Source organism: Ambystoma mexicanum, chromosome 1q, assembly GCF_040938575.1.
Source record: "Ambystoma mexicanum isolate Mex_15411 chromosome 1q, UKY_AmexF1_1, whole genome shotgun sequence".
Classification (NCBI taxonomy): Eukaryota; Metazoa; Chordata; class Amphibia; order Caudata; family Ambystomatidae; genus Ambystoma; species Ambystoma mexicanum.
The window spans coordinates 435,955,611-435,979,197 of NC_090922.1; the positions used below are offsets into that span (position 1 = coordinate 435,955,611).

General features: G+C 48.3%; 1 protein-coding gene across 2 annotated transcripts in view; it reads left to right on the plus strand.

Annotated features, from left to right (window-relative positions):
- The window catches only part of TRADD (TNFRSF1A associated via death domain), a 264,029-nt gene that overhangs the window by 173,714 nt on the left and 66,728 nt on the right, over positions 1–23,587 (plus strand). Inside the window, exon 6 of one of the 2 annotated variants that reach the window (XM_069639954.1) lies at positions 9,241–9,655. The exons of the other annotated variant lie outside the window; for it this stretch is intronic. Within the exon in view, the coding sequence (XP_069496055.1) occupies positions 9,241–9,602 (362 nt within the window). The 3' untranslated portion in view covers positions 9,603–9,655. Of the gene's footprint in view, positions 1–9,240; positions 9,656–23,587 lie in introns of those variants that run through there. 2 annotated transcript variants of the gene reach the window in all.

Sequence of the window (23,587 nt, forward strand, 5' to 3'; positions counted from 1 at the left end):
GAGTGGAAAAGGGTAGATTCAGGAGGAGGCTATTGCAATAGTGAAGCCTAGAGAGAACCAGGGCTCGGGTAACATTGAGCTTCTGGGGGGAAGTGAGAAAGGGGAGAATTCCTTTGAGAAGGAAGAGCTGAAAGTGAGACTTCTTGGCAATGTCCTGAGAGTGAAGGAGGAAGGAGAGAGAGGAGCCGAACATGACTCCAAGGTTTCTGGCTTCAGAAGAAGGAGCAAGGGGGGAGCCCATGGAGGAAGGCCAGAGTGTAGTGAAGGAGGGAGCAGGGTCCCAAGAGGAATGATCTCAGTTTTACTGGCATTGAGGCAGAGATTGTTGGAGGTGCACCAGGACTGGATGGCAGATAGGCAGTCAGGGATGAAGGAGGACGTTTGAAAAAGAGTTGTGTGTCGTCTGCATAAGACTGGGAGTTGGGGGAGAAGGAGGAGGTGAGTGCCAGCTGAGCAAAGTAGATGTTAAAGAGCCAAGGGGAGAGGATAGAACCCTGGGGGACACCACAGGTGGAGAAGGAGGTAGGAGAGGAGAAGGTGCCTGGGATGACTTGGGAAGGCGGTCAGTTAGGAAAGAGGTCAGCCAGTCCAGTGCCTGATCCGAGATACCAAGGGTATCATGGAGTCTTTGTATGAGGATGGAATGGTTGACCGTGTTAAAGGTAGAGGAGAGATCGAGTAGGATGAGGGCAGCTGGGGAGTTGGAGTCCAGAGATGCAAGTAGTTCTTCACAGGTGTTCAGAAGAGCAGTTTCCGTGCATCTGGATGCTTGGAATTCAGATATGGTCGTGGAGACCACCAACAAGTTTGGTGTGCAAGTTGAGTTGGGGCAAGGCCAGCTGTAGTTGGCTGGAAAGGTAAGGTCTGCAGGAGGGGGCGCACAAGGGAGTGCTTGAGGGAGGAGGGGAAAGATCCAGTGGCAAAAGAGTGGTTGCAGAAATCAGCGAGTGAGGTGGAAAGAGAGCCAATGTTGTCCTTGATGGTTCTGGATGAGCAAGGGTAAACCTGTTCGGAAGAGACCTTCATGGAGCGGACAACTCTGGTAACTTCTCCAGGTGTGACAGGGGAGAAGGAGGAAAGGGAGGAAGGAGTAGGGTGAGGTGCCAAGGGAGGCAAGGGAGTGTGCGAAGGGTTGGGCGGACGAGTAACAAGCGTGTTCAGGATATCCTGAGTTTTGGTGGCAAACTGTGTGACCATTGCTTTGCAGAGGGCCTGGGAAGGAAGAGGGGAGGAGGAGACTGCGGGCGGGTTGGCTAGTTCCCTGCAGATTTTGAAAAGTTCAGCCATGTTGGTGGATGCACCAGAAACCCATGCCTGAATGTGGGCCCTTTTCTTAGCACAGATGGCGAGTCTGTATTGCCTTTGCCCAGCAGGCCAGTTTGTCAAAGGTTGAGCCTGCAAGTTCAGAATCGAACCAGGTGTTACGCTTAGAGGCGGGTTTCAGGCAGATCCCCATGACTGGGGCAAGAATGTCCAGACTATTGGTGATGGCCAAGTGGAAGTTGCTAAGAGCAAAGTCGGTGGTAGAATCTGAGGTAGGTGGGTAAGGGTGGATGAAGGTGGAAGCGAAGGCAGCAGCTGACACTTGACTGACCGAGGTTGGCAGGGCTTTTGGGGGTGCGGTCAGATGGCCAAAGGGAGAGAATGGTGGGACCAAGAGAGAAGGGTGACCAGAATGGGGGAGAGAGAGAGAGACGTCAGAGTGAACAAGGGCTTCCCGAGTGTGTCCAGCTGAGTGGGTTGGATTAGAAGGGGGAATGGAGGGGGCTAGAGAGGTGCAGAGGTCAATGGAAAGAGTGGATGCTGTGACAGGTGTAAGGAACTCATGATGGCAACAGTAAAGACAGACACAAGTGATCACAGTTCAAGGGTGTTTATTAAACTGTATAAATGGGTGAGAAAAACACCTAACCTAAATCTAAGATGGGAGCAAGCTACGACCATCAAATAATAAGGCAGTCCTAGTGGTGTCTTGTCAAAATAAAAGGGCCTATACTAAAAAAAAAAAAAAAAAAAAACTATTGCCAATCCTTATTGCTAAGTTATAAAACAGTGTGAGATAGTGTTAACAAGAAAAGAAAGAAGTGTTCACAAAATGATAAGTCAGGATGTTATGGCCAGGGTGTCCCTTCCCCACGTTTTCTAGCACAGGACAAAGGCGGGACTCTTAAGCACAGCATACTCCTGGGCTTCTCTAGTATGAGGTTCCTTTTAACAATATCAGGGATCTTCTGTGTTTAAGATTCTTTCAAGTAAAGTTTCTTAATTCAGAGGGCCTGATGTATCATAAACGAAAAAACAAAAGTTCCTTTTTTTCTCTTCATATTGGGTGATTACTCTTGACCCCTGGCTCCCCCTCAGCCAGGCTCCGATCTGTTTCTCAACGTTAGTCTCCCTCAGTCGGGCTTAGACCAACCAGTAGCACTGAGGACATCCCTTAGTCGGGTTAACGTTTGTCCTCACAAAGTAGTTCACTTAGCTTTTCACAATGGGGAATTCACTTCCCTTAGCTTTTTGCTTGATATCCCTCAGTCGGGTTCATTACCGCCTTTCAATCACACTATCCTCGTTTGTAATATTCAAAAGTCTCAATGTTTTTTTAAACAACCACCTCTCTTTAGTTAGGTCCCCCTCAGCCAGGCTCAGGCCTTCCCTTAGCTTATCCAGCCCCCAGTCAGGCTTTCTCTTAGCCGCCAGTCAGGCTTCACACAGTTCACACGACGTTCCCCTCAGCGGGGTGCAAGCGCCAATTTCACAATTCTTTGTACTTTAACAACGTGTCAAGGACTTTCCATTGTACAAGGGATTTGGCTGGACCCTTGAACCACCTTGACACCTCCCATCGGCCTTCCCTATGGCCTCTTGGTATAGTTTTAATCTTCTTTCTTGTTGCCACTGCAACCTTAAGCCTAATACAGTCCGGCTCCTATCGGGTTCTTTCCCGACTCACCGGCTGTGCTGAACTCGTTGGCGTCTCTTTTGCCGCTGGACTCAAGGATAGTACCACAATGGTAACCTAGTCTCCCCGCCCTGGCTATCACTGCGGGAGGGTTCCATGTACCGTTAACATCCGTCACCCCATCCGCCAGCTGCGATTCCCAGTCTTATGTTTCTTTTTTTAGAGGTTTTGCGGGATTGGGTTAGAAAGGGCAAGGGTAATTTACTTTGTGACATCCTTTCAGGTCGCGCCACCTTTCTCCTCCGTTTGAATTGCCATCCTGGAATCACTGCTTCCTCGTGCATTCCGCCTTGCTCAGAGTGTGCTCTTGTGCTCTTGCCTTTTATCCCTATGAGGAAGGGAATTGGCAGTCAGGTGTGTGAAATGAGTGGTTGCCTGACTCTGCCTGACCCTTGAGTTGGGACATGTCAGGTGTCTCTGGTGTTAGTCCGTTGTCTTTCAGCGTAATCAGTCTGTGGGAAAGTGTTTGTGTTAAAAAGGGGGGTGGTGGGGTTCAGTTTTTAAGTATCCTACGGAGCAGAATGGGGAAAAGCTGTTGTAAATAAGGGGATACTGCGTCTCACCCGTCAAGTGTCCCACTGCCACTCCCAGAGGACCCCCCCATCTAGGTGATCCTCCCACCCTGGTCCACCCAAAGGAACTGGATCCAATAGCGGTGGCTGTGTCCTGGCCACCTGGATGACAGATCCCTGGGGACTAGTAAGTGAGACACCTTCAGGTTTCTCACACAGGGGAGTCCAATTGAAGCAAGGACTTTGCCGCAGCCATACGCCACGGGTCGGGAACACCAGCAAACACTGGTGAGTCTTCCCAGAATTATTGGGAACCCTGTGGTGTATTGACAGGTGGACAAACAATTGGAAACCTGTTTTGAATATCAACCAAGTAATATAGAAACACATAATTTACACAAGTCTCCATATATGGGGAAAACTGGAAGCAATTGAACACTAATGGAGAAGTTGAAAGGCAAGATCTGTACAAGTCTTCATATATGAGATGTCCATATGGGGAAGATTGGAACAAGTATTGCCACAAGCCAATGAATGCTAACTATGAAGTGAACAAACAAAACTTGAACAAGTCCCCGTGTATGAAATGTCAATATGGGGGATGTTGCAACAAGTGAAACCTGGAGCCAATAAAGTGTGAACAGTGAAGGAGTACAACTGTGTTATACTTAAAGAAAAAGGTACTGAAAGATAAAGAAAAGGTTATAAGAAGACCTTGTGAAAGAAGTACATCAGGCAGTGAGCCTTTGGGGGACAGATACCTGGCAGGAGAGTATACCAGGGGATCTACAAAGCCCGAAGTGGGATTCCTGGCAGGGAAGTACACTAGGTAATCCATCTAGAGTATGTGAAAGGAAAAGACATTGGCCCTCATTACGACCCTGGCGGAAAGTGACTGACCGGACCGCCACAGCGTAAATAGCGTTTCCGCCATTGCACGAAGGAGCAAAGTGCGGCCCATTCCGACCCATCGGGCACGAGCACCACGCCATGGCGGAAGTGCAAAGTCCGCGATGGCGGAAATGACCCCAAAACGGCCCACACCGCCGCCGTACGGCGCCCTAGGTGCAATACCGCCACCCCTCTTAGCGGTCACCGCAGTGTGCGCCTACCGGAAAGTACGGTGACCGGAAATATACGGAAACGGAAGTTAAAACATGGCCCCGGAACGGGAAACATCCCGCCGTACACCTATAAAACCACTAAAACCACACAACCACTAAAATCACTACCCTGAAACACACCCCAACCCGTCATCCACCCTAGCGAAACCAAGAAAAATGGGAAAAGTAGCGAAGAAAGCGTGCGACCGCAAGCGGCAGGTCCACTTCTCCCGTGAGGAACTCACCGTGCTAACAGAGACCCTCCAGGAGAATGCTGCCGTCGTCTTCTCCACGCAAATGACCAGAACGGCACTTGCAAACAAGAAGGCCATATGGGCTCTGGTGGCACAGCGGGTAAGTGCGGTGGGGACCGCACCCCGCACCCCACAGCAATGCCGCAAGCGATGGGACGACCTGCGGATACGCGTCCGCAGCATACTCTCTGCCAACCGCAACATTGCCACAGCCACCGGGGGAGGTCCAGAATCACCCATCAAGTTGACCCCCTGGGAAGAAATCTGTGCGTCCACCATCGGAATGGAGAGCATAGAGGGAGTCGGAGGGATGGAGAAAGGAGTGCAGACATCCGAAGATTCAGGTAGGGGGGCCAAATAAAAAAATGCCAAATCCACACAGTCCATCCATGTGAAGTACCATGCGTCCACATAGTGCTACAGAAACACATGTCCAGGAGAACGTCCACACACATAGGCCTGATAGCGCACGTTAAAACCCACAATAAATACATAAATAATTAAAAACCCCTAAAACACGCACTACACGTGCAGCAGGCACACCCTAACTGCAGGCTGCCAAACAACTGCACCCTCACTCCACACACAAATGAAAGCACCTCCAAGGCCCCGACCCAAATCACCCTCAGGTACCACTCCAATGCATGTGATACAATGCCATTCCAATTCCCACAGACCCATCAATAACCCTCGCCCTCCTTTACTCCACCACAGGGTCCGATCCAAACGACGAGCTTCAGGACACCCCTACCAGCACACCTGCAAAGAGGGCCAAGACCAACGGCCAGAGACCCTCCACCTCAGCTGCACGCATCAAGACACGGCAGCAGCACAAATCAGGTGGCAGCACAGAGGAGGGAACATCAACAGGCACCCCAGCAGCCAGCATGGGCACACCACCACCACCACAGGTCCCCCCAATGGATGCCACAGAAGGCACTGCCTCTGGTGGCAGCAGCACCATAGGTGACACCCCATTGATGGCAGCATGCTCGGACACCGAAGACGGGGATGTCGAAGTCAGATCCATCCATGACCTGTCCCAATCCCCCTGTCTGTCCCATCCCGTACAACATGAGGATACCACGCAGGGGCACCCACAAGACGACGACTGGCCATCCCCCACAAGCCCTGTGGCAAGGCAACATGAGGACAACAGCCCCTCTGTGACACCCCCGCAAATGGCCATGGCCCAGCAGAGGCAACAGTCCCTCGACCAGTTAATCGTGCAACAGCAGCAAATGGCCACGCTCCTCAAGGACCATGCCGATGAATGTGGGGGCACTAAGGCAGACATAGAAACATCAACTGAGACACTTAGGGCAGAAATGGAGAGAGGTACAGAGACGCTAAGGGCACAAATGGAGAGAAGCACCGAGAGCCTGAGGGGGGAACTGCATGCGACGTCCAAAGACGTATGTGCCGAACTTGCCGCAGTGCGCCGTGTGCTCACTGAGCTCTCGCAAACCCTTAGGGACATGCATGGACGTGAGCAGGCAGAGACATCATCCGTTGCAAGTTCCGTCCAGGGCAGCCCCCAACGTAGATCTGGGAGGAACCTGCGCTCCACAGGCAGGGGTGCCCCTGATACCCGCAGAGGGGGCTTGCAATAGCGACAGCCCACTGACAATGAGCATCTTTGGACACTGGTGTTCGGGGGGGAGGTAGGAGGGTGGAGGGGGTGTGTTGGGCTCACTTGGGTGGCGGGTCGATAGGGTGTTCAACATGATATCACATATGCCATAAACAGTGCACGATCAACCAATGAGATGTGTGGACATTGATCTTTGTGTACTAGGCCATCATAGGCGTACAGTCCATATTGTGCATGTCCCAGACACACACAGTGCCACGAGTCCCGTGTCCATGTATCAGCCACCAGGCGTGAGTGCTAGAAGCATGCATCAATGAGATGCTGACGAATGTCACGGGCCTCCGGTGCCTCGCAGACTCCATGAGGTGCTGCCACATCCCCACCCTCATCATGACCATCATCAGGTGCTTGCAGTTCTGCGTCAGGGGGCATGGGCACATTTCTACGTACGCACATGTGGAGCATGACACATGCCATCACCATCTTTGCAACCTTCTCATGGCGGTACAGGAGTGCCCCGCCAGACCTGCTGAGGCAGCGGAAACGAGTCTTCAGTAGGCCGAATGCCTGTTCAATGACTACACGGGTACGTGAGTGGGCATGGTTGTAGTCCTCCTCATGCTGGTCCCGTGGGTTCCGGACTGGTGTGAGGAGCCATCTCTTCAGTGGATACCCAGCATCACCTGTATGTGGACGAGAAACGCATGATGTGGAATGCCATTGCTACGTACGCACACCCCCCCCCCTTCCTGCCAGGTCATTGCCAAATCACATACCACACATATTCATGCATGTAATGAGACTCACCGAGTAGCCAGGATCTGTTCCCTGCGTGTCGCTCCATGTAGCGTGGTATTGTAGAGTTCCTCAAGACCATAGAATCATGGGTTGATCCAGGGAATCGGGCACAACAATGTGTAATGGTCCTGTTGGAGTCACACACCATTTGTACATTCAGGGAATGAAATTGTTTTCGGTTGCGGTACTGGGCCTCCATGGCATGTGGGACGACCAATTCAACATGGGTGCAGTCGATGGCACCAATGCAACCCGGTATGCCGGCAAGTGCATGGAATCCCACTTTTGTGTTGGTAATTTCCTGCTCCGAGCGTGGTAGAGAGATGTAGTCGTCTGCGTGCTGCAGGAGGGCATCGAGCACTTGCAATAGTGTCCGTGAGAACAGTGGCTGAGAAATGCCATGCAACTGTCCGACTGTGTGCTGGTAGGTGCCTGTGGCCAGGAAGTGTAGTACAGACACCACCTTCAGTAGGGGTGGGATGGCGGTTGGGCTATCTATCATGCTGACAAGGTCAGCCTGTGTCATGTCCACAATGGCGGCTATGGTGTCCCGGTCCAGACGGTAGAGGGTGTGGATCTGCTCATCAGTGAGGTTGAACGGATGTGCTCGGAGGCGTGGGATTGCGGGCTGCCTGCGTGGTGGTAGTGGCTGTGCTGGCGGCCCTTGCTGGCCCTGCCTTGCCCTCCTCCTCCTCCTGCGTCTCCTCCGTGCGGCCGGTTGTAGTTGGTGTTCGTCTTCTTCTTGGAGTTGGAGTACTTGCAGTGCTATCAGGTCCCCCAGGGCCAACATCGCGAGTCCTGCCGGTAGCATTTCGGTGTGGTTGTGGGAGGAGACTGGCTGTGCAATTTATGTGTTTTCAGGCTGTATGGCCTCCACCTGTGGTGATTAATTCCACCTGTGCAAACTGCTCTCCCCTTTGGCCGGGCACGTCCCGCGCACAACGCTGCAATTCGGGGAATGGCATCTTGCTATTGCAATCATGTATTTGTACCCGATGGCCGTGTAAGATTGGTTGATATGTTCATTCTGCTGTGGTCCCATTGTTTCACATACTATCTGTGCAGTCGCGAACAGACTTGTGAAGGGTCAGTGGAACGTAGTACTCGAGTAACGGTGGGCCCTCATGCATCACTGTACCGAGTTGCAACGACGGGCGGGGCGTCCCATTTGTGGGTGAAGGCAGTTGCCATTTTCACACACAGCCGCACTCGATGGAATAATTAGTGATTTCAAACGGCCACAGATGCCTTTTCGACGTGATGTTGCAAATGAGGAATTCGAAGGGCGGCGCTTTCGGTTTCCAGCTAGCGGCGAGGAGATGCCCACAGGTCTGACTGCAAATATAACGTTCTATTGTTCAATGTCCTTGAGACAGGGGCCATGGCGAGGAAGCAATGATTGATATGAATAGTTTGGGATGCGCAATAGCTACGTGGCCGATGAGGCCGGCCGTTCCCAAATACATGTTACTTCACGACACTGGAATTACGGGCTGGGGCACTGTGGATTTTGCAGGCTGCATAACGCACAGACTCAATGGATGTTTCTAATGTCATGTGAGTAATTATTCAGGCGTTTTGATCCCGGGATGAGGGAATGATGGATGGATGCATGGGCAGGTGATTTGATACAGAGTTTGCCATGTACAGGGCTTCTTGGGATCTATCCGCCTCCCCTACGCTAGGTGATGCAGGGCTGCCATAGTGGGACCATCGTCTATCTGGCCTTGTTGAGCCCTCCCTGTCTCGACGCGCCCTCAGACACTTGTGTCCATGCACGTTAACATTCCCATCTGATGGATTCTGTTTTGACAGACGCATGCACAGGTACACTCGTTTGTGATGGTGTTTGCACCTCGATATAGATGGTTATGAGTCGCAAGTGGTTTTGGGGTGGTGATGATCCTTTGGAGTGGGCTAGCATGCATATGGCTGTGGATTTAGTGTGATCATTGAAGTGAGTTGTTGGAATGTAGTTCTGATGGCCATTCTGTTCTTTTTCTTTTCTTTTGGTTGACAGGTATCTCCTCCCCTTTTGCCACTGCCATCTGTATGCCACTCCTGCAGATGGGTTTTACTCCCGACACCTGCTGCTTCGTGTTAATCAGTGGAGCAGCATTACGATCTTATGGGACGATCGCCAATGGCCCACATGCCCTTACGCAGTACTGGTGGCTCGGAGCAACATTTCTGCCTTTCAGCTGGACTAGTGCCTCCCCATTGGGACGGCCCTGCGGTTGTGTGCGCTTCCATGTTGCCTTTTCGTACGTGAATGTGGCTCTGTGTACCATGAGGGAACAGGGCGTCACACAAGTAGTGGCTGGTCATTTCTTGCGGATGCAGCACACAATGGTGAAAAGTGTTTTGGAGTTCATGGCCTGATGGCTGTATGGGCTTGGTGATTTTGATGTGCATTAAATTTCTATTCTGATTTGGCCCGTGTAGCGTTTTTCTTTGCAAGTGATGTGGCATATGCCTATTTGGGGGGCGATGTATTGTGGGGAGATCTGCATTGGGTTCCAGCTTCGGAGTTTAGTTGCGTGGTACTGTACTGGGCGCGTTTGCCTACGAAGCCCGTGAGGTCAGGGATGGGGGCTGCCAATATGACAGTTTGAATGTTGTCATGCTCAGGGGCGGGGGATTGGGTTTTGTGTAACAGATGCCGGTCAGCCAGGTGGACTGGTGGAATGATGTGATTCTCTGAATATTGCTGGTCACAGGTGCCTGTGTTTGCGTGCGTTTCTTGGTGGGGGACTGTGGTCATGTCCATTGGGATGGCTTCTGTATTCGTGCCATCTGTGCCCTGCAGCTCCCATTGGCCCCTGTTGTGTTTCTTTTGTTCGTTGGCATGCATGGGTGACTTGTACATTTCAATGGTTGCATTGTGACTTCATTGCACCTACGGGGAGTTGTACTTTGTGGGCAGGGAGCGGTGTACAGGCACTCAGTGGGGCCGTTTACGGTTGATTCGCGATGCCGTACTTCTCACCATGGCGGAATGGTACATTCCGCCATGCTTCATGGCGTTAGGTACATGTCCGCTAGGGTCGGAATTGGCGTACCCTTGCGCCATGGTGGTGTTTGCGGTTTGGCATGGCGCGCGCGCGCGCGTGCTTGGTGCAGTTAGCGTTGGCGTTCACTACGGTGTCGCTAATGGCTTCGTACTTTGCGGTGACGGGTCATAGTCGCACCGAGCGCTATTCGATGGCGGTATTGCATTTCCGCCATCGTTTTCCGAATTCCGCCAGGGTCGTAATGAGGGCCATTGTGAAAGGGTTCCTGGCAGGAGAGCATACCAGGAGACCGTCTTTTAGAAGTTACTGTGTAGAAGAGCTAGTGTTGACATATTTAAAACACCATTGTTTGGAAAAGACATTTATCTCATCATCCTTAAGAAAGTGTTAAAACACTATTACTTAAGTTGCTGTGTAGAAGAAATACTTTTTCCATCCTTAAATACCATTGCTTGCAAAGCACACTTTTCATCATCCTTAAAGTGTTATGTGAAAGAGACATTTCTTCTCATCTTAAAGAATCATTGCTTGAACAGAACATTTTCAATATTCTACCTGAGACAGTAAAGGGGAAGGGAATCATCCCCTGGATGTGAGGATTGTTTTGTTGGATTAACATACTTCGTAAGTACACCTTTTTGCTGAATCTAAAGCAAAGACATTTACCTTCCACCTTTTGTTGTTTATTTTTAGTCTGAAGGTCAGATACGTTTTGGACACAAGCACAGTTTGCCTAATTTTGACTACAAGACACAGACTGATCTTTAGTTTTGATTTCCTAGGCAGGGAAACTCTTTAGGATAGGGACAGAAAGGCTTTTATTCAAACCCTTTTATTTTAATAAAATGTCTAATGTTGAAAACATTACAACTTTGTGTCCGCCTCTCATTTCTGACCCCTCACAGACCCCACAGTGCGAGCACCGGTAGCATTATAAGCCTTGTGCTGGGCGTCAGTACGAGGATCGGGTGGACCCCTCTCAGGGAGGAACTCCCAGCAAAGCAGTCTTCATCCTGATGTACTCTAGAGAAAATGGGACTTGCCTGCTTGGTGGTCATTGGCTTGCAACAAATAAAGGTAGGTGTTCCGGAGTGGTTCACAAACAAAATCTCTCTCCACATTGGCAACCGGTTCTTCAGATATCTCAGGGTAAGTGCATTGCACAGTGTGCAGGAATCTCACTGGTGATCACCCCTAAACACTGTAGGCAAGGCATGTGGGGGTCTGAAGCTAGGAATGGTCCCTCACAGGAGACCCATCTGGTAAACATGCTCGCAACCAACTTACGCAGGGCGCGAGAGGCAGGAGGCTGAATAACGGGAGAAACCAGAGTGGTGGGGAAAAAACTGTTGCACAGCCCAAAAAAATCACTTGCTAACACGAGGCAGGTTTGTTGTTGTCTGTGCAGAAAAGAGGACTGGGGCAAGGTGTTGGTGAGCAGGGTGTACCTTCGCATGCTCTAAATTTAAAGGGGGAATATGCATTTTTGCAGGCCAAAATGGTTCCTATCCTATCCCCATGCGGGGATGCCCATGCATTATTGAGAAAAGGGGACAAGGCGTAGGGGTACGTTTGACCTGTTCAAACCAAGACAGCATAGAAGGTTTGATGACATGATCTAGCCATTTGGTGTAGATAGATAGCCAGGGAGTTGAGATGAGATACACAAGAGACCTGGAACTTGGCTTGGTTCCTTACTGGTCTCGCTGAGATGAGGTAGTGGCACTAATCTGTGGGTGTTATTGGTGTTTTGTATAAAGTGCTCTGGGGCTGCAGTGAGATCTGCTGGGAAATGCCCTAGTGAACTGGAACTAAGAGGTGATTGATTTACTCGGTTCTCCCTCTCTAGCCCCATTCATCCTTCATATTTAGCAATTCAGCCCTTAATCAGAGAGAAATGGAGAAGCTGCACAAAACAGAAAGGGTAATATTTAATATGTTGGCGACACTTGAGGAAGATCTGGGGGCACAGTGAGTTTGTATCATCTCCAAAAAAAATAGGCTGGGGATTGAACAAAAAAGATAATGATGGTGGATGCATTTAGGGCTGTTGTGGATGTGTTGGAGTAGCAGCTGTTTATGTAACAAAACTGTAGTTAATGGGGTGCTGAATGAATGATAACCTGATTCAGATTCTGGAAAACAAACTTGAAGAGGCTCAAATACAACTTGTGGGGATCCTACGATGCAGAATGGAAAGCATGCTAATGAGTTGAGAGAGCTATTCAGAGATGGGCTTATAAGTGACTATCACTGGGGTATGTATATTTACTTCAAGGGTGCACTACAGCACAAAAGAACCTTGAAAGTAAAGTAACAGCTAAGGTGAGAGTTTGGAGGGTGAGGAAGAACCTACTGAGGGCATTGGGAGTTTAAAAAGTAATTCATGTTGATGCTGATGTTTCTGGATATTAATTCTCGCTCTATAAACGAGCCTGAGGTAATGCTGATTCAGGCCTTGCAAATTCTTCTAAATCCCACTAGACCTGAAGGGCGAGTTCCTACATTTACTACATTTACATATTCAGGAGAAATGCACTTGCCCCATGGAGACTGGTGACAACATATTTACCTGTACTTTCTGTAAAATGGTGCATGTCACCATAAGCAGACTGCATATTTTGTGCAATGCTGCCACCCAAATGCCAGCCATACAGTGACACCTTTATTTGCAATTTGCTGCAAACAAAGTTTGTGTTTGCAGTAATTGTCAAATAAAAGTTCCAGATATCCCCATACTCGCCAGCAAGGTGGAGTACCATGCAAATGGTGCTTACCCTTTGTAAAATCTCCTCGCCAGTGCGAGTGGGTTAGTAGATTTGGCAAGCCTTGTATATGGAATTTTACTACACAACTCGCAAGTATCTGTGCTGTACTCTGCTAAGCTTGGGGTTGTTTACAACAGTCAGACATTGTTTTCACGTAGTATAAGCGGCTAACGTTTTTTTTTTATAGAAGAGATGAAAGTCCCAGCTGTTGAAAAGGGTTATACCCAGGTGGTGTATAAGCAAGTTGAAACGTTTGGGCGCTCTTGGGTGGTTGCCCCGTCTTATTTAGTGTTCCTCCTAGCAGAAGGCAACATGTCTCTTTTTGGAGGTATATATTTGAAGGGGTTTCATATTCCTTTGGAGCTTGGTAAGGGGTCTGCACCACAATGCCTTTGTCTCCCTCCACCCTCCCTATACTCTTCTCCTCTTTGTGGCAAATATATAGTGACACATAAATGTATGCTGTTAATGCTGCTACAATATTTTGAGTGGTATTTTGAGGTCACAGTGGAGAAGCAAGGTGTTGGGGGTTTGGAAGAATCTGTGGCCTGAGGACCTCTGTGCGCTTGATGATGTTGGCCCCATTGGTGGCAAACCAAGGATCCCAGGCCCTCCATTCCATCTCTACCCTAGTCTTTTAATGGTGTTCATGATTTTCTGAGATACTCCACACAGTCTGCAAGATTTGAGGTGCAAACAAGGAGGGACTAACAAAACAGAGTGTTCTGTGAGTGGCACATTAACATTCGTGAGACTACGCTCAAAAGACAATCATCGTAAATGGGAGGTTCCGGTAGGCAGTTCCTCCAAGACCGCAGCAAAGATTTTCAGAAAATATCAGATCATACACTGAGAAGACCTGGAGTGAATGCATACTATTGCTGTCCCTTGATGGAGTGAAGCGAGCATAGAGGGGATGTTGCTTGACTCCATGATGGCGCAATGCCTCTTTGTGGCCTCCGTATTGGAGTGATGCAACATCCCTCATTCTAGCCATTCCAAATAGATGCTTTTAAGTAATGCAAAGGCACAGCATTTCTCTCAGTTATGATCCCAATTGCATGCCCACCTTGAAAATAAATGTAGGCCCATAGAGAGGCAGGAATAGTGTGGGGAGAATATGGTGAGAAGGTGAAAGGAAGAATGGAGGGTTGGAGAGGCAAAGGAGAGAAGGGAAACCAGGTAGGAACATCAAAGAGGGGAGAGAAGAGAGATGGTGATAAGACAGTGACTCTTGAGACATCAGAGTGGCAAAGACTAGCCACAGGATTAGGAGCGGGGGGACGTTCTAGGAGGCAGAGAGCTGAGAAGTAGCTTAAGACCTCAGCCATAGAGCTACTCCTAAAGTTGTGAAGGAAAGGCACGATTTAAAGTTCAGAGGTAAAAAAGAGCATGGAGTGAATACTTACACCAAAAAATCAAATTGACTGGCTAGTGTGATAAACCAGAGGGTGTCTCACCCGCTAGTCCCCGGGGATCTCTCGCTTAGGTGGCCAGGGCACGGCCATCGCCTTTGGATCCAGACCCTAGAGGTGGACCAGTGCGGGAGGATCACCTGGGTGAGGGGTCTTCAGGGATTGGGGGTGAGACAGTCGATGGTAAAACGCAGTATTCCCCCCTTTTTTGTTTATCTACCCCATCCTATTTTGTTGGATTATCGGAAGTCCCTACACCCCCCACAACCCCCCAACCCTTTTTACACAAACACTAGGCCGAGGAAGAGGGTGACGGAGTAACCAGACTAACTTTCTCACATCTTACTAGACATGTCCCGTAAATCGGGCCAGGCAAAGTCAAGCACTTTACACTAAGTGCATACACCTGATACCAGTGCTCTCCTTACACGAATAAAAGGCAACACCTAAAGACACACTCTGAGCAAGGCGGTACACGAGTAAGAGCAGAACTTCCGGGACAAAGGCACAGCTACGGGACCAGAGCAACGGACCAAGGGACGAGAGCAGCGGGCCGAAAACCCCAAGGGTTCCCTGCTGGAGGTTGTTGCCTCATACAGACCGCAAAAGACCCGTGGAGAAGGCCAGATCCCACAAGTGATGATTGCATTGTGTTAAAAGGACGCCAGCGACCCTCCTGGGTGAACAGCAGAGTTGGGGAACAAGGCCAAGCTTGTGGTACTAACCTTGAGTCATGAATTGGAAATGGCAAAACAAGAAAGAAGCACACACAGCCGGTGAGTTGGCAAGCAACCTGAGAGACTGGTGTGTGTTAAAGCGAATGAAGTAACAACATTATATCACAAGTGAAGGCTGCACGCGTGTGGATGAGACGCGAAGAAAGGCAGACCTGGGAATTAACTTTGAAATAAAAGGCTGCTGTGAGATCAGCGATACTGAGTAACGGGGTGGTCCGGCGAAAGGAAGTAGCCCATTTGAAAGTCTCTGTGAAAGGTTCATTGTTTGCAGCTATAAGGTGAACAAACAGCAAAAGTGAATTAAGTGAGAGTAAGCGTGAACTTTGAGTCGAAGTTGTCCTGCGGTGGTCTGTAAAAAGAGCCACGCACATTCATAAGTCTTCGACATCTGAAAGGGGTGCGAGCGCGATTGAGGGAGACCGGAAGTACAATAAGCTTGGGAAGGGAGCGCCCTTGCAAGTTTGTGTTGAACTGTGACATGAGAGGTCTGAGCATGACAGTGGAGGACCTACGTGCCCTATGTGCTGTAAGGACTGACACGGCAGAGGGGGATCTTTGTGAACTTTACGGTGAAATACATTTTTGAAGGAGAAGAAAGAGACTTTAACGTGGAAGGCCAGGCTGGCCTCAATCCACGGTTTGGAACTGCTTAGAATGTTAGAAGCCGAGCCAGAGTGTGTGTCATCCTGCCTACAAGGACAGCCTTGATCAGTAAGATGCAATGTGAGGAGGAGAACTGGTTCACCTACCTTATTCTTTTGAACACTGATTTTTCCATTGCATACATTTCTCCCTTTTTACACTTTATGTACAAGAGATAGGGCAGGCATTACATTTACTTAGCATAGGCCAATTTTGATTTGACGGACTCCACTAGGAGTTTCTCCGACCCCAACATTTTCAATAACGATTTTACAAATTGTATCCATTGTGTCAGTGTCATACTTGTGATACCATGCCTTCCCTACACTAGGCAGCCAGGACTCAGACCTGTGGGGAAAGGCAGCAGAACCTGGGTGGTCCCGCTCTTGTGGCTGCCCCGGATGACCGACCTCAGCCAGACAACCTTGTGGCACTAGGTTGTCATACATGGTAGCAGAGTCCAGATGGTACAACATGTGACGACGAAGACAGCCGAGGCCAAGAAAGACATTCAGCTAAGTGTTACGCACCCCAAATAGAATTTACTACGTCACTTGCGAGTATTGATGTTCTATGTCTGTCGGCTGTATCCCATTGGCAAAGTGGTCCCACCTGTCTGCGGGCAGCAAGAATTTTGGTGGAAAGCGGGAGGTGCTAGTGGGCAACCCACATCCTAGCAGGAGGAGCACTGGTGCTGCCATTGTATCCAGGGTGCACATGTGCCAGGAACCCACATCCTTGTTTTCCTACTTGCCCACTGGTGTTGGTGTTCCCATCACCATGACTTACAATTTCCACAGAACACTAGCCTCGTCTGGTCCTCCGAGGTTCTAATACAGCCTGCAAAGGCTCTTCACGTATTAAAACCTTATCTTGCTACCAGCTTTTCTTCCCTCACTGCTTCCTTGGCTTTGCCACTTTTTCCTAGTTCATGCCTGTTTGTTTTCTATCCCTCTGTTACTCTGATTCTCCCTTTTCCTACACGGTTGACACTGCCCATGCAGCTCCTCTTGGCTTACTCTTCAATTTCCTAATGACTGTGACTGCTTTCCTTGATCACAAAGGATTCTGCTGTCATCCTGACTGTGATCTGTTCCTGCCATCACTAAGAAATGGTGCCTTCCCTGACACCATTTATTTAATTTATTTTTTTAACGTCTGCCTGGGCCGTAAAGATGAGATGGCTCTCCTCATGGCACTTGAGGTCCGGATAAACGAGGTAGGAACTCGTATCCCCAACTACCATTGCTCTACCATTGCTCTAGTTAGCGCTGGTGTATCCGGGAACTAAGTCTATTTGGGTTTCTCCTAAAGGTCAGTGATTACCATGCAGTATAAGATGGTAGAGGTAATTGATGAAACACCTTTGGCCTCCGTTGCCATTGGTCAAGAGACTATTTGCTACATCTCACCGTAAAGCAACATTTGGAGCATGTCATTTTAGATATCTTCAGTACCCCAACTTATGTCATAGTGCCAGTCCCCTGCAATGTCTCTGTGCCACACACAACCCAGCAAAGTTGCTATGTGTTAGAGGTAGCAAACCGGCTCTCCTGGTCTCCTTCCTGTTGAATGTTCACAGAGTAAGGCTCAGGGTTGGCCTTTGGTGCTCCACCTACTACACCATCTGGAAGCAATAGCTTTGATCACCTCCTAGAAGCGTCTCTTACATGGCGCAGATGAGACGCGCACCTTGACGGATTAAGACGCCCTTAATCAGTCCTGGGATGGCTTCCTTACAAGGCTTCAGTGACGAGCTACCAGTCCTGCATGTAGAAGTTACAATGGTGGCCTAAAAGCAGATTGTCCCATCTGTCCCACAGAAATTTCCTAACTGCCCCTACTCTATCCAATTGTTAGTGTTCTACAGGGATAGTGAATTGTGCCGTGGAGACACATGCCTTGAGTCAGTTTCCTACTCCACGCTCTTGTTTTTCCTCTCCCTCTCCCTTTTTCTCCCTACACGCCCTCCTCCAACTCCACCTACCTCTCCTTGCCTCCCTCTCCTCTTTCCCTCCGATGTCTCATTCTTTCCAGGTCTCACCTCCACTCTTTGATTTTCACTCCTCCACATTACTACTCCCTCCTCCATACTACCACTCCAACCACCTTCTATACAGTCACCCTTCATTCATTCAGTGTAAGGTGTGATTATGAAGTGCATGCAACTATCTCGCCTAACCACACACGCCCCCGGCCTTTGTTTGTCTTTCCCTGTCCAATCTAGATCTATCTTCTCCCACTCCCTGGGCTGGGACACCCCTTTTCTCAGCGCAGCCTCCCCGGGGAAGAAGTACGGCAGCCTGAGGTACTCTGTTCCTCCTGTTCATGTTAGGGGGCTTATTCCCTTGCTCCCCTTAAATATGTTTAGTTGTTTGGGTCCCGCAACCCCACTGTTAGGTCCCTGGTGGTCTAGGGAATTACGTTTGGCTGCAGTGTGTCGTCACGATGCTGGAGATCGCTGTGGGGCTTTGCTTGCCACTGAGTAGGTGTTGCTCCGCTGGTTTCTCATATTCCCTCTGCAGTGATTTGTCAGTAGTACTAGCTGCTAGAGTATTTCTTTCTTTGAATCCAGATATTTCTTTTAAGTTGAGGACCCCATATGGTGATGGATGGCGTCCTTCCTTTTGGTGTTTCATGCTCCGACTCCTCTCGAATTTGTTGACCCTACAAGAAACAAAGAGCTTGGCAAGCATTTTGTACAGGAAGTATGGCGCGAGACAAATGGGTAATGCATAACCGTATGCTGACACAAGTGTGATGGTTAAGGACTGGGACCCTCTCAACTGCTGCAGTCCTCTTCAGAGGAAAGACTGGCTCTAGATTTCTCCCTGGTAGGCCTCCCACCATAATATTTCTCCCTGGTAGGCCTCCCACCATAGGCTGAAAGAGGTTCTCATTCCCTCTTGACAAGGCGAGGATTCTGGCCTTGGCACACACTGAAGAAAGTACACTCCATTCCTGTATTGATTATTGGATTCTCAATGAAGTCACATGCAAAGACTGGTACCCAGGATATTCTGGAATCTCTGAAGTTTTCTAAGGTATATACCAAGCTTGACATATGTGGAGCATACCATTTTATCTGGATAAAATAAGGGGACGAATGAAAAACTGCCTTTAAAACACCTTTGGGGCCCTTAGAATACCATTGAATGCCGTTTGGGCTGAGCAATGACCCTTCTGTTTAACAGTTCCTGGATGACCTCTTCCCTGGCGTGATGGGACTCTCCGTCTTAGTCTCTCTAGATAATATACTTCTATTCTTGCCTTCATCGTAGGAGCTCAGAAAATATGCCAGTGACAAATGTGCATTCACTGGTCCCACATGGAGTGCTTGGGGTACATAGTCAGTGACACAGGGGTCTAGATTGATCCGTGCAAGACAGAGGCCATCCTCAAATAGAAGAGCCCTCATGATATGTAGTCCACATAGCAGTGTCTGGCCGTTGTCATTTATTTTCGGTGCTTCATTGCAGCCTTTGCCCACCAGTTAGCAGACATAACAAGTTTGCTTTGTACCAGTAAGAAATTCACCTGGTATGACCCTGCTGGAAGGGCCTCCCAGAGGTTGAAGAGATTATTTACCAGTACCACCCAGGTACTTTATGATCCAGATAACTTTTATCCCTTTATTATCGAGGCAGATTCTTCAGAAGTAGCAATAGCTGCAAAGAAATCAGACCACTTGCATGGAACACCATATTGCTTACCATTCCCGTAAACTGATCACTGGTGAACAGAACTATGCTATTATAGAGAGGGATCTACTGGCCATTAATGAAACTTCTACGCAGAGGTGCCTGTATCATGGAGGTCCGTTCACATCATCACAATTTGCAATATCTGCATTGCTTGCAATGAACAGCAAAGAAGCACAATCGACTTTATTGTCACTTACATTCTTGGTTAATCAAATAGGTGAGCTGATGCAGGCTGTCATGCGGAGATGCAAGCGCTCCCAGTGCTGTCGAAACCTTTTTTTGTCATGAAGACATTCTAGCTAATCATCTGGTGTTCATGGTGTCTAATGAACCAAGCACAAGTTTCCAGGACTGATTACTGTTCTACTGTAACCGACTACATCTGCTCACACTGGAGTATCATCTGACTTTTTTAACCAGTCTCCATGATTTAGGACAGGAGGGCACCGGCAGGTAACGGGCATTGTAGCCGGCAAAGCGTGGGCCCGGGCATTGCCATGGTGATAGTAGTAAGCAGATGCCAGGGACCCATACCCTTCTTTCCTCGCAAGCGTGGTGTGTTTGTCATTCCTGTCACAATGACTACATGTGCCACAGAAAGTTAGCCTCTTTATATCCCTGACGTTCTACTTCAAACGCCGCTGGAGAAGCTTTTTGCAACTTAACGCTGCTTCTTGCTACTGGCTGCTTTCTGCCCTTGCTGCTTCTTATGCTTTGCCTCTTTTTCCTGGTACTTCTCACCTCAATGCTTGACAATGCCTCTGCAGCTCTTTCTAGCCTGTCCTTCTGTTGCCCAAAAACTTGCCTGCCTTTCCCTGATCTCACTGGACTGCTGTCTTTCTGACTACAATCTACTTGTACTAACTGCCTTCTTAAGTTAAATGGTTTATTCCTTCATATCGATACCAATTCTTTCAAGGACATACTACTTAACGGGTCCATGGTAAGTGCCCTGCACTGTCTCTGTGCCAAATAAAACGGAATTGTGGTGCAGGGAGAGCTGGACCCGGCCCCCTAACTGGTTACTTTGCAGGGTGAGGCTTGGGGTTTGCATTGGGTACTACACTGAATACAATTTAGAGGAGCAGATGGGCATGTCATCGCTAGCGCCCACCCCCTCACCTCCATCATATTGGAACAGCAGAGAAGAGCCCTATGTGGGACATCAGGTATTGTCCCAATACCGCATTGAGTGTATAAGAGACGATATGCACTCAGACAACCATATTGAATGTGCCCTGCACTGAAAGAGTGGCAAGATGTCTGCACACACCATTGGACATCGAAGAGCTATACGTGAAATCGGACCAGGGCGGAGTGACGTCATGAAGGAAAGACCCGAAAACGCACTGAAACAATATGCAAATACTTAAAGAATGAAGATGTAACGGAAGTAATAGGAGAAACGTAATCGAATATGAAGAAATCGTATGCACTGAAGGAATAAGTGAGTAGAGATGAAGTGATGTACATACGCAGAAACGCAAGGTAGATGAGACATACAGAGGCTTGCTGCAGAAGAAAATATAACTTGACTGAAGCAGCCATGAGAAAAAGATGGACGCCAGACTTGTGTTGAAACCAATCAAGCTTTCTCAGAGACCGACCAGGGCTGCCGAGTCAGGAGACGCTGGAAAACCAGCTTTGAGTGAGGAGTAAAGAAGAGTCTGTTGGCCTGGGATCAAGGATGCCACATCAAGGAATAATTGCAAGGCACAAAGGGAGTCAAGAGGGATAGCCATGTACGGAAGACATATTTCTCTTAGATTAAGCAACGGAGAAAACATCTGCAAGTGCCAAGTAATGGACAATCAAGGATGTGAAAAGCATCTGTGAGGAAGAGCAACCAAGTCTCCAGAGGCCAAGAGGAGTAATGACACTCAGCTTAATTGAATCAAATAGCAGTAAATAAAAGGTCAAAATTGACAAAATTGTGGTCTCCTCAAACGTGATTCAGAAGCCGGAAACTAGGGCTATTCATTAAGCTCTCGACAAACATAATGGCTAATCCCCCACACTAACGTGAGATGGGGGTTTAGATTCTATTAGAGGCAAGGAGGCGAGTATTATGCATTACAATCTTTACTCTGAAACGACAGCAGCAAAGGAAAAACTTTTACAAACAAAAAAGTTGTAGAGAACAGAACTAAATAGAGTTCAATGTCAATGTAAGGGAGCTCCCCAATCCATCATGGAGGAGAGGTCATGCCCTGCAGGAGACCAATGAGCAGGGACCCTTCCTTATATAAGTCCATTACTCGAAACCCACCTCCTCTTTCTGTAGCTGTCTTGAACCAGACGTCCACTGCACAGATCAGATGATAACCGATGAAGACAAATTCAGCGAAGCTCTCGTACCACGCACTCCACATCTTGTAACTGTGAGCCACACTCCTGATCAGAACCTCAACTCGTAGCTGTAAGGACAACAAACAAGAAGGGTGGGTGGATGGGAAGAACAACAAACCAAAGAATGTTCTCTCTTGAAACACCTGTGTATACGCCTGTCATAACTGCCATATCATATCATGTCAAGGGTGGGTGGGTGGGATAATACTCGCCTCCTTGTCTTTAATAGAATCTAAACCCCCATCTCACGTTAGTGTGGGGATTAGCCATTCTATGACAAGACAGGAGGATCATATTATGCAGGTTTGAAGCCCTTGCATCCCATTAGTACAACATGATCAATACAATAGTGACAATATAATAAAAATAATAGGAGAAGAAAATGTTTTAAATGTTTTCATTTGATCAATCAGCTGACTGCAAGAGTATTGCCCAAGGCTAGGCTGCCTGAATAACTGTCTTATAAGGCATAGCCAAATCCACTGCAAGAAAAACAACTGGAAGATGTGCCAATTCCAGCGTTCCTTACAGGCCACCAAAACCAACTGGTTAAAAAGAGGGGGGTAGAAACACTGAACAAAGTTTTCCTATACTAATAGGTTAGGAAAAAACCCATCAGAGTAATAAACTCCTCTGTTGTCCAATCAAACATTTAAAACACTTAAATTCATACCATCTTTGGGAACTTAGATAGCAAATAAAAGAAGATAAACACTTAGCTCTCCTGGAGATAAAGAAAAATACCCCTTAGGGGGTGAAAGCTTTGTAGGTTCCATCCCATGCTTTAAAGGAAGATATCGTATTAGAAACAGGACATGTCACATAACTACACTGGGGAACCAAGTGGGAAAGACAAATCTTCATAAAAGGTAAAATGGGAGTAAAAGGTCATTTTATTAATCTGTAATAGGACAACCTATCCTGAGCGAAGCTGAAAAGCAATAGACTTAACACACAATTGTCCCCAGACATGTGTATACTAAGAAAGGTATGTCTTGCCAAACTGCCAAGACGGAGACCTTCAGACCTCCCAAGCTCTTGAAGGAGGACTCTGCTACCATGACAAAAGGAAGATATTGGCAAAAACCTGACGCTTAAGAGACCGAACTTGGCAAGGAGAAAACATGTATCTTACATCCAATCGCTACCATTATAGTGATATCTGAACCCCCTTGTAGATGTGCCAAGTGCTTGGACCTTGTTCCCTCCTCCATGGTTGATAAATCCCCTAGAGGATCATAAACTAACCGAAGGAGGACCACTAAATTCCATAGTCTTAGCAAAGACTCTAAACTGCAAAGAACTGATCACTAAACAGTTAAAGTTGCTCACCAAAAGAGGACTAACCTCTATTTTAGCCAATCTGAAGAACCTTGAAGCCGCCAGCACCCTGTGCTGGCACCTTATTGCAAAACAATCTCCTGTGAAAACCCAAAAGTTCTACCAAGTCATTAACTAAATAAATCCCAGCTCTCTGGAAATCGCACTGACAGACACCTTCTGAGATAGTTAATGTAGAGACGTTGGAACGCCTTGTGATAAAGGGCCGTAATAACTTGGATGGAAGATGAGTAACACTAACAGACCCCTCTATCCCACCAAGGGATATTGTGCCTTCCCAAAGGAGGAGAAACCTCCCCCACTTATCTAAGGAAAACCTTGCAACTCAGAAGAAGGCTACCCTGTGGACCACACTAAAGCCCCGCTTTACACCCTTAAAATAAATACACTCTTGCAC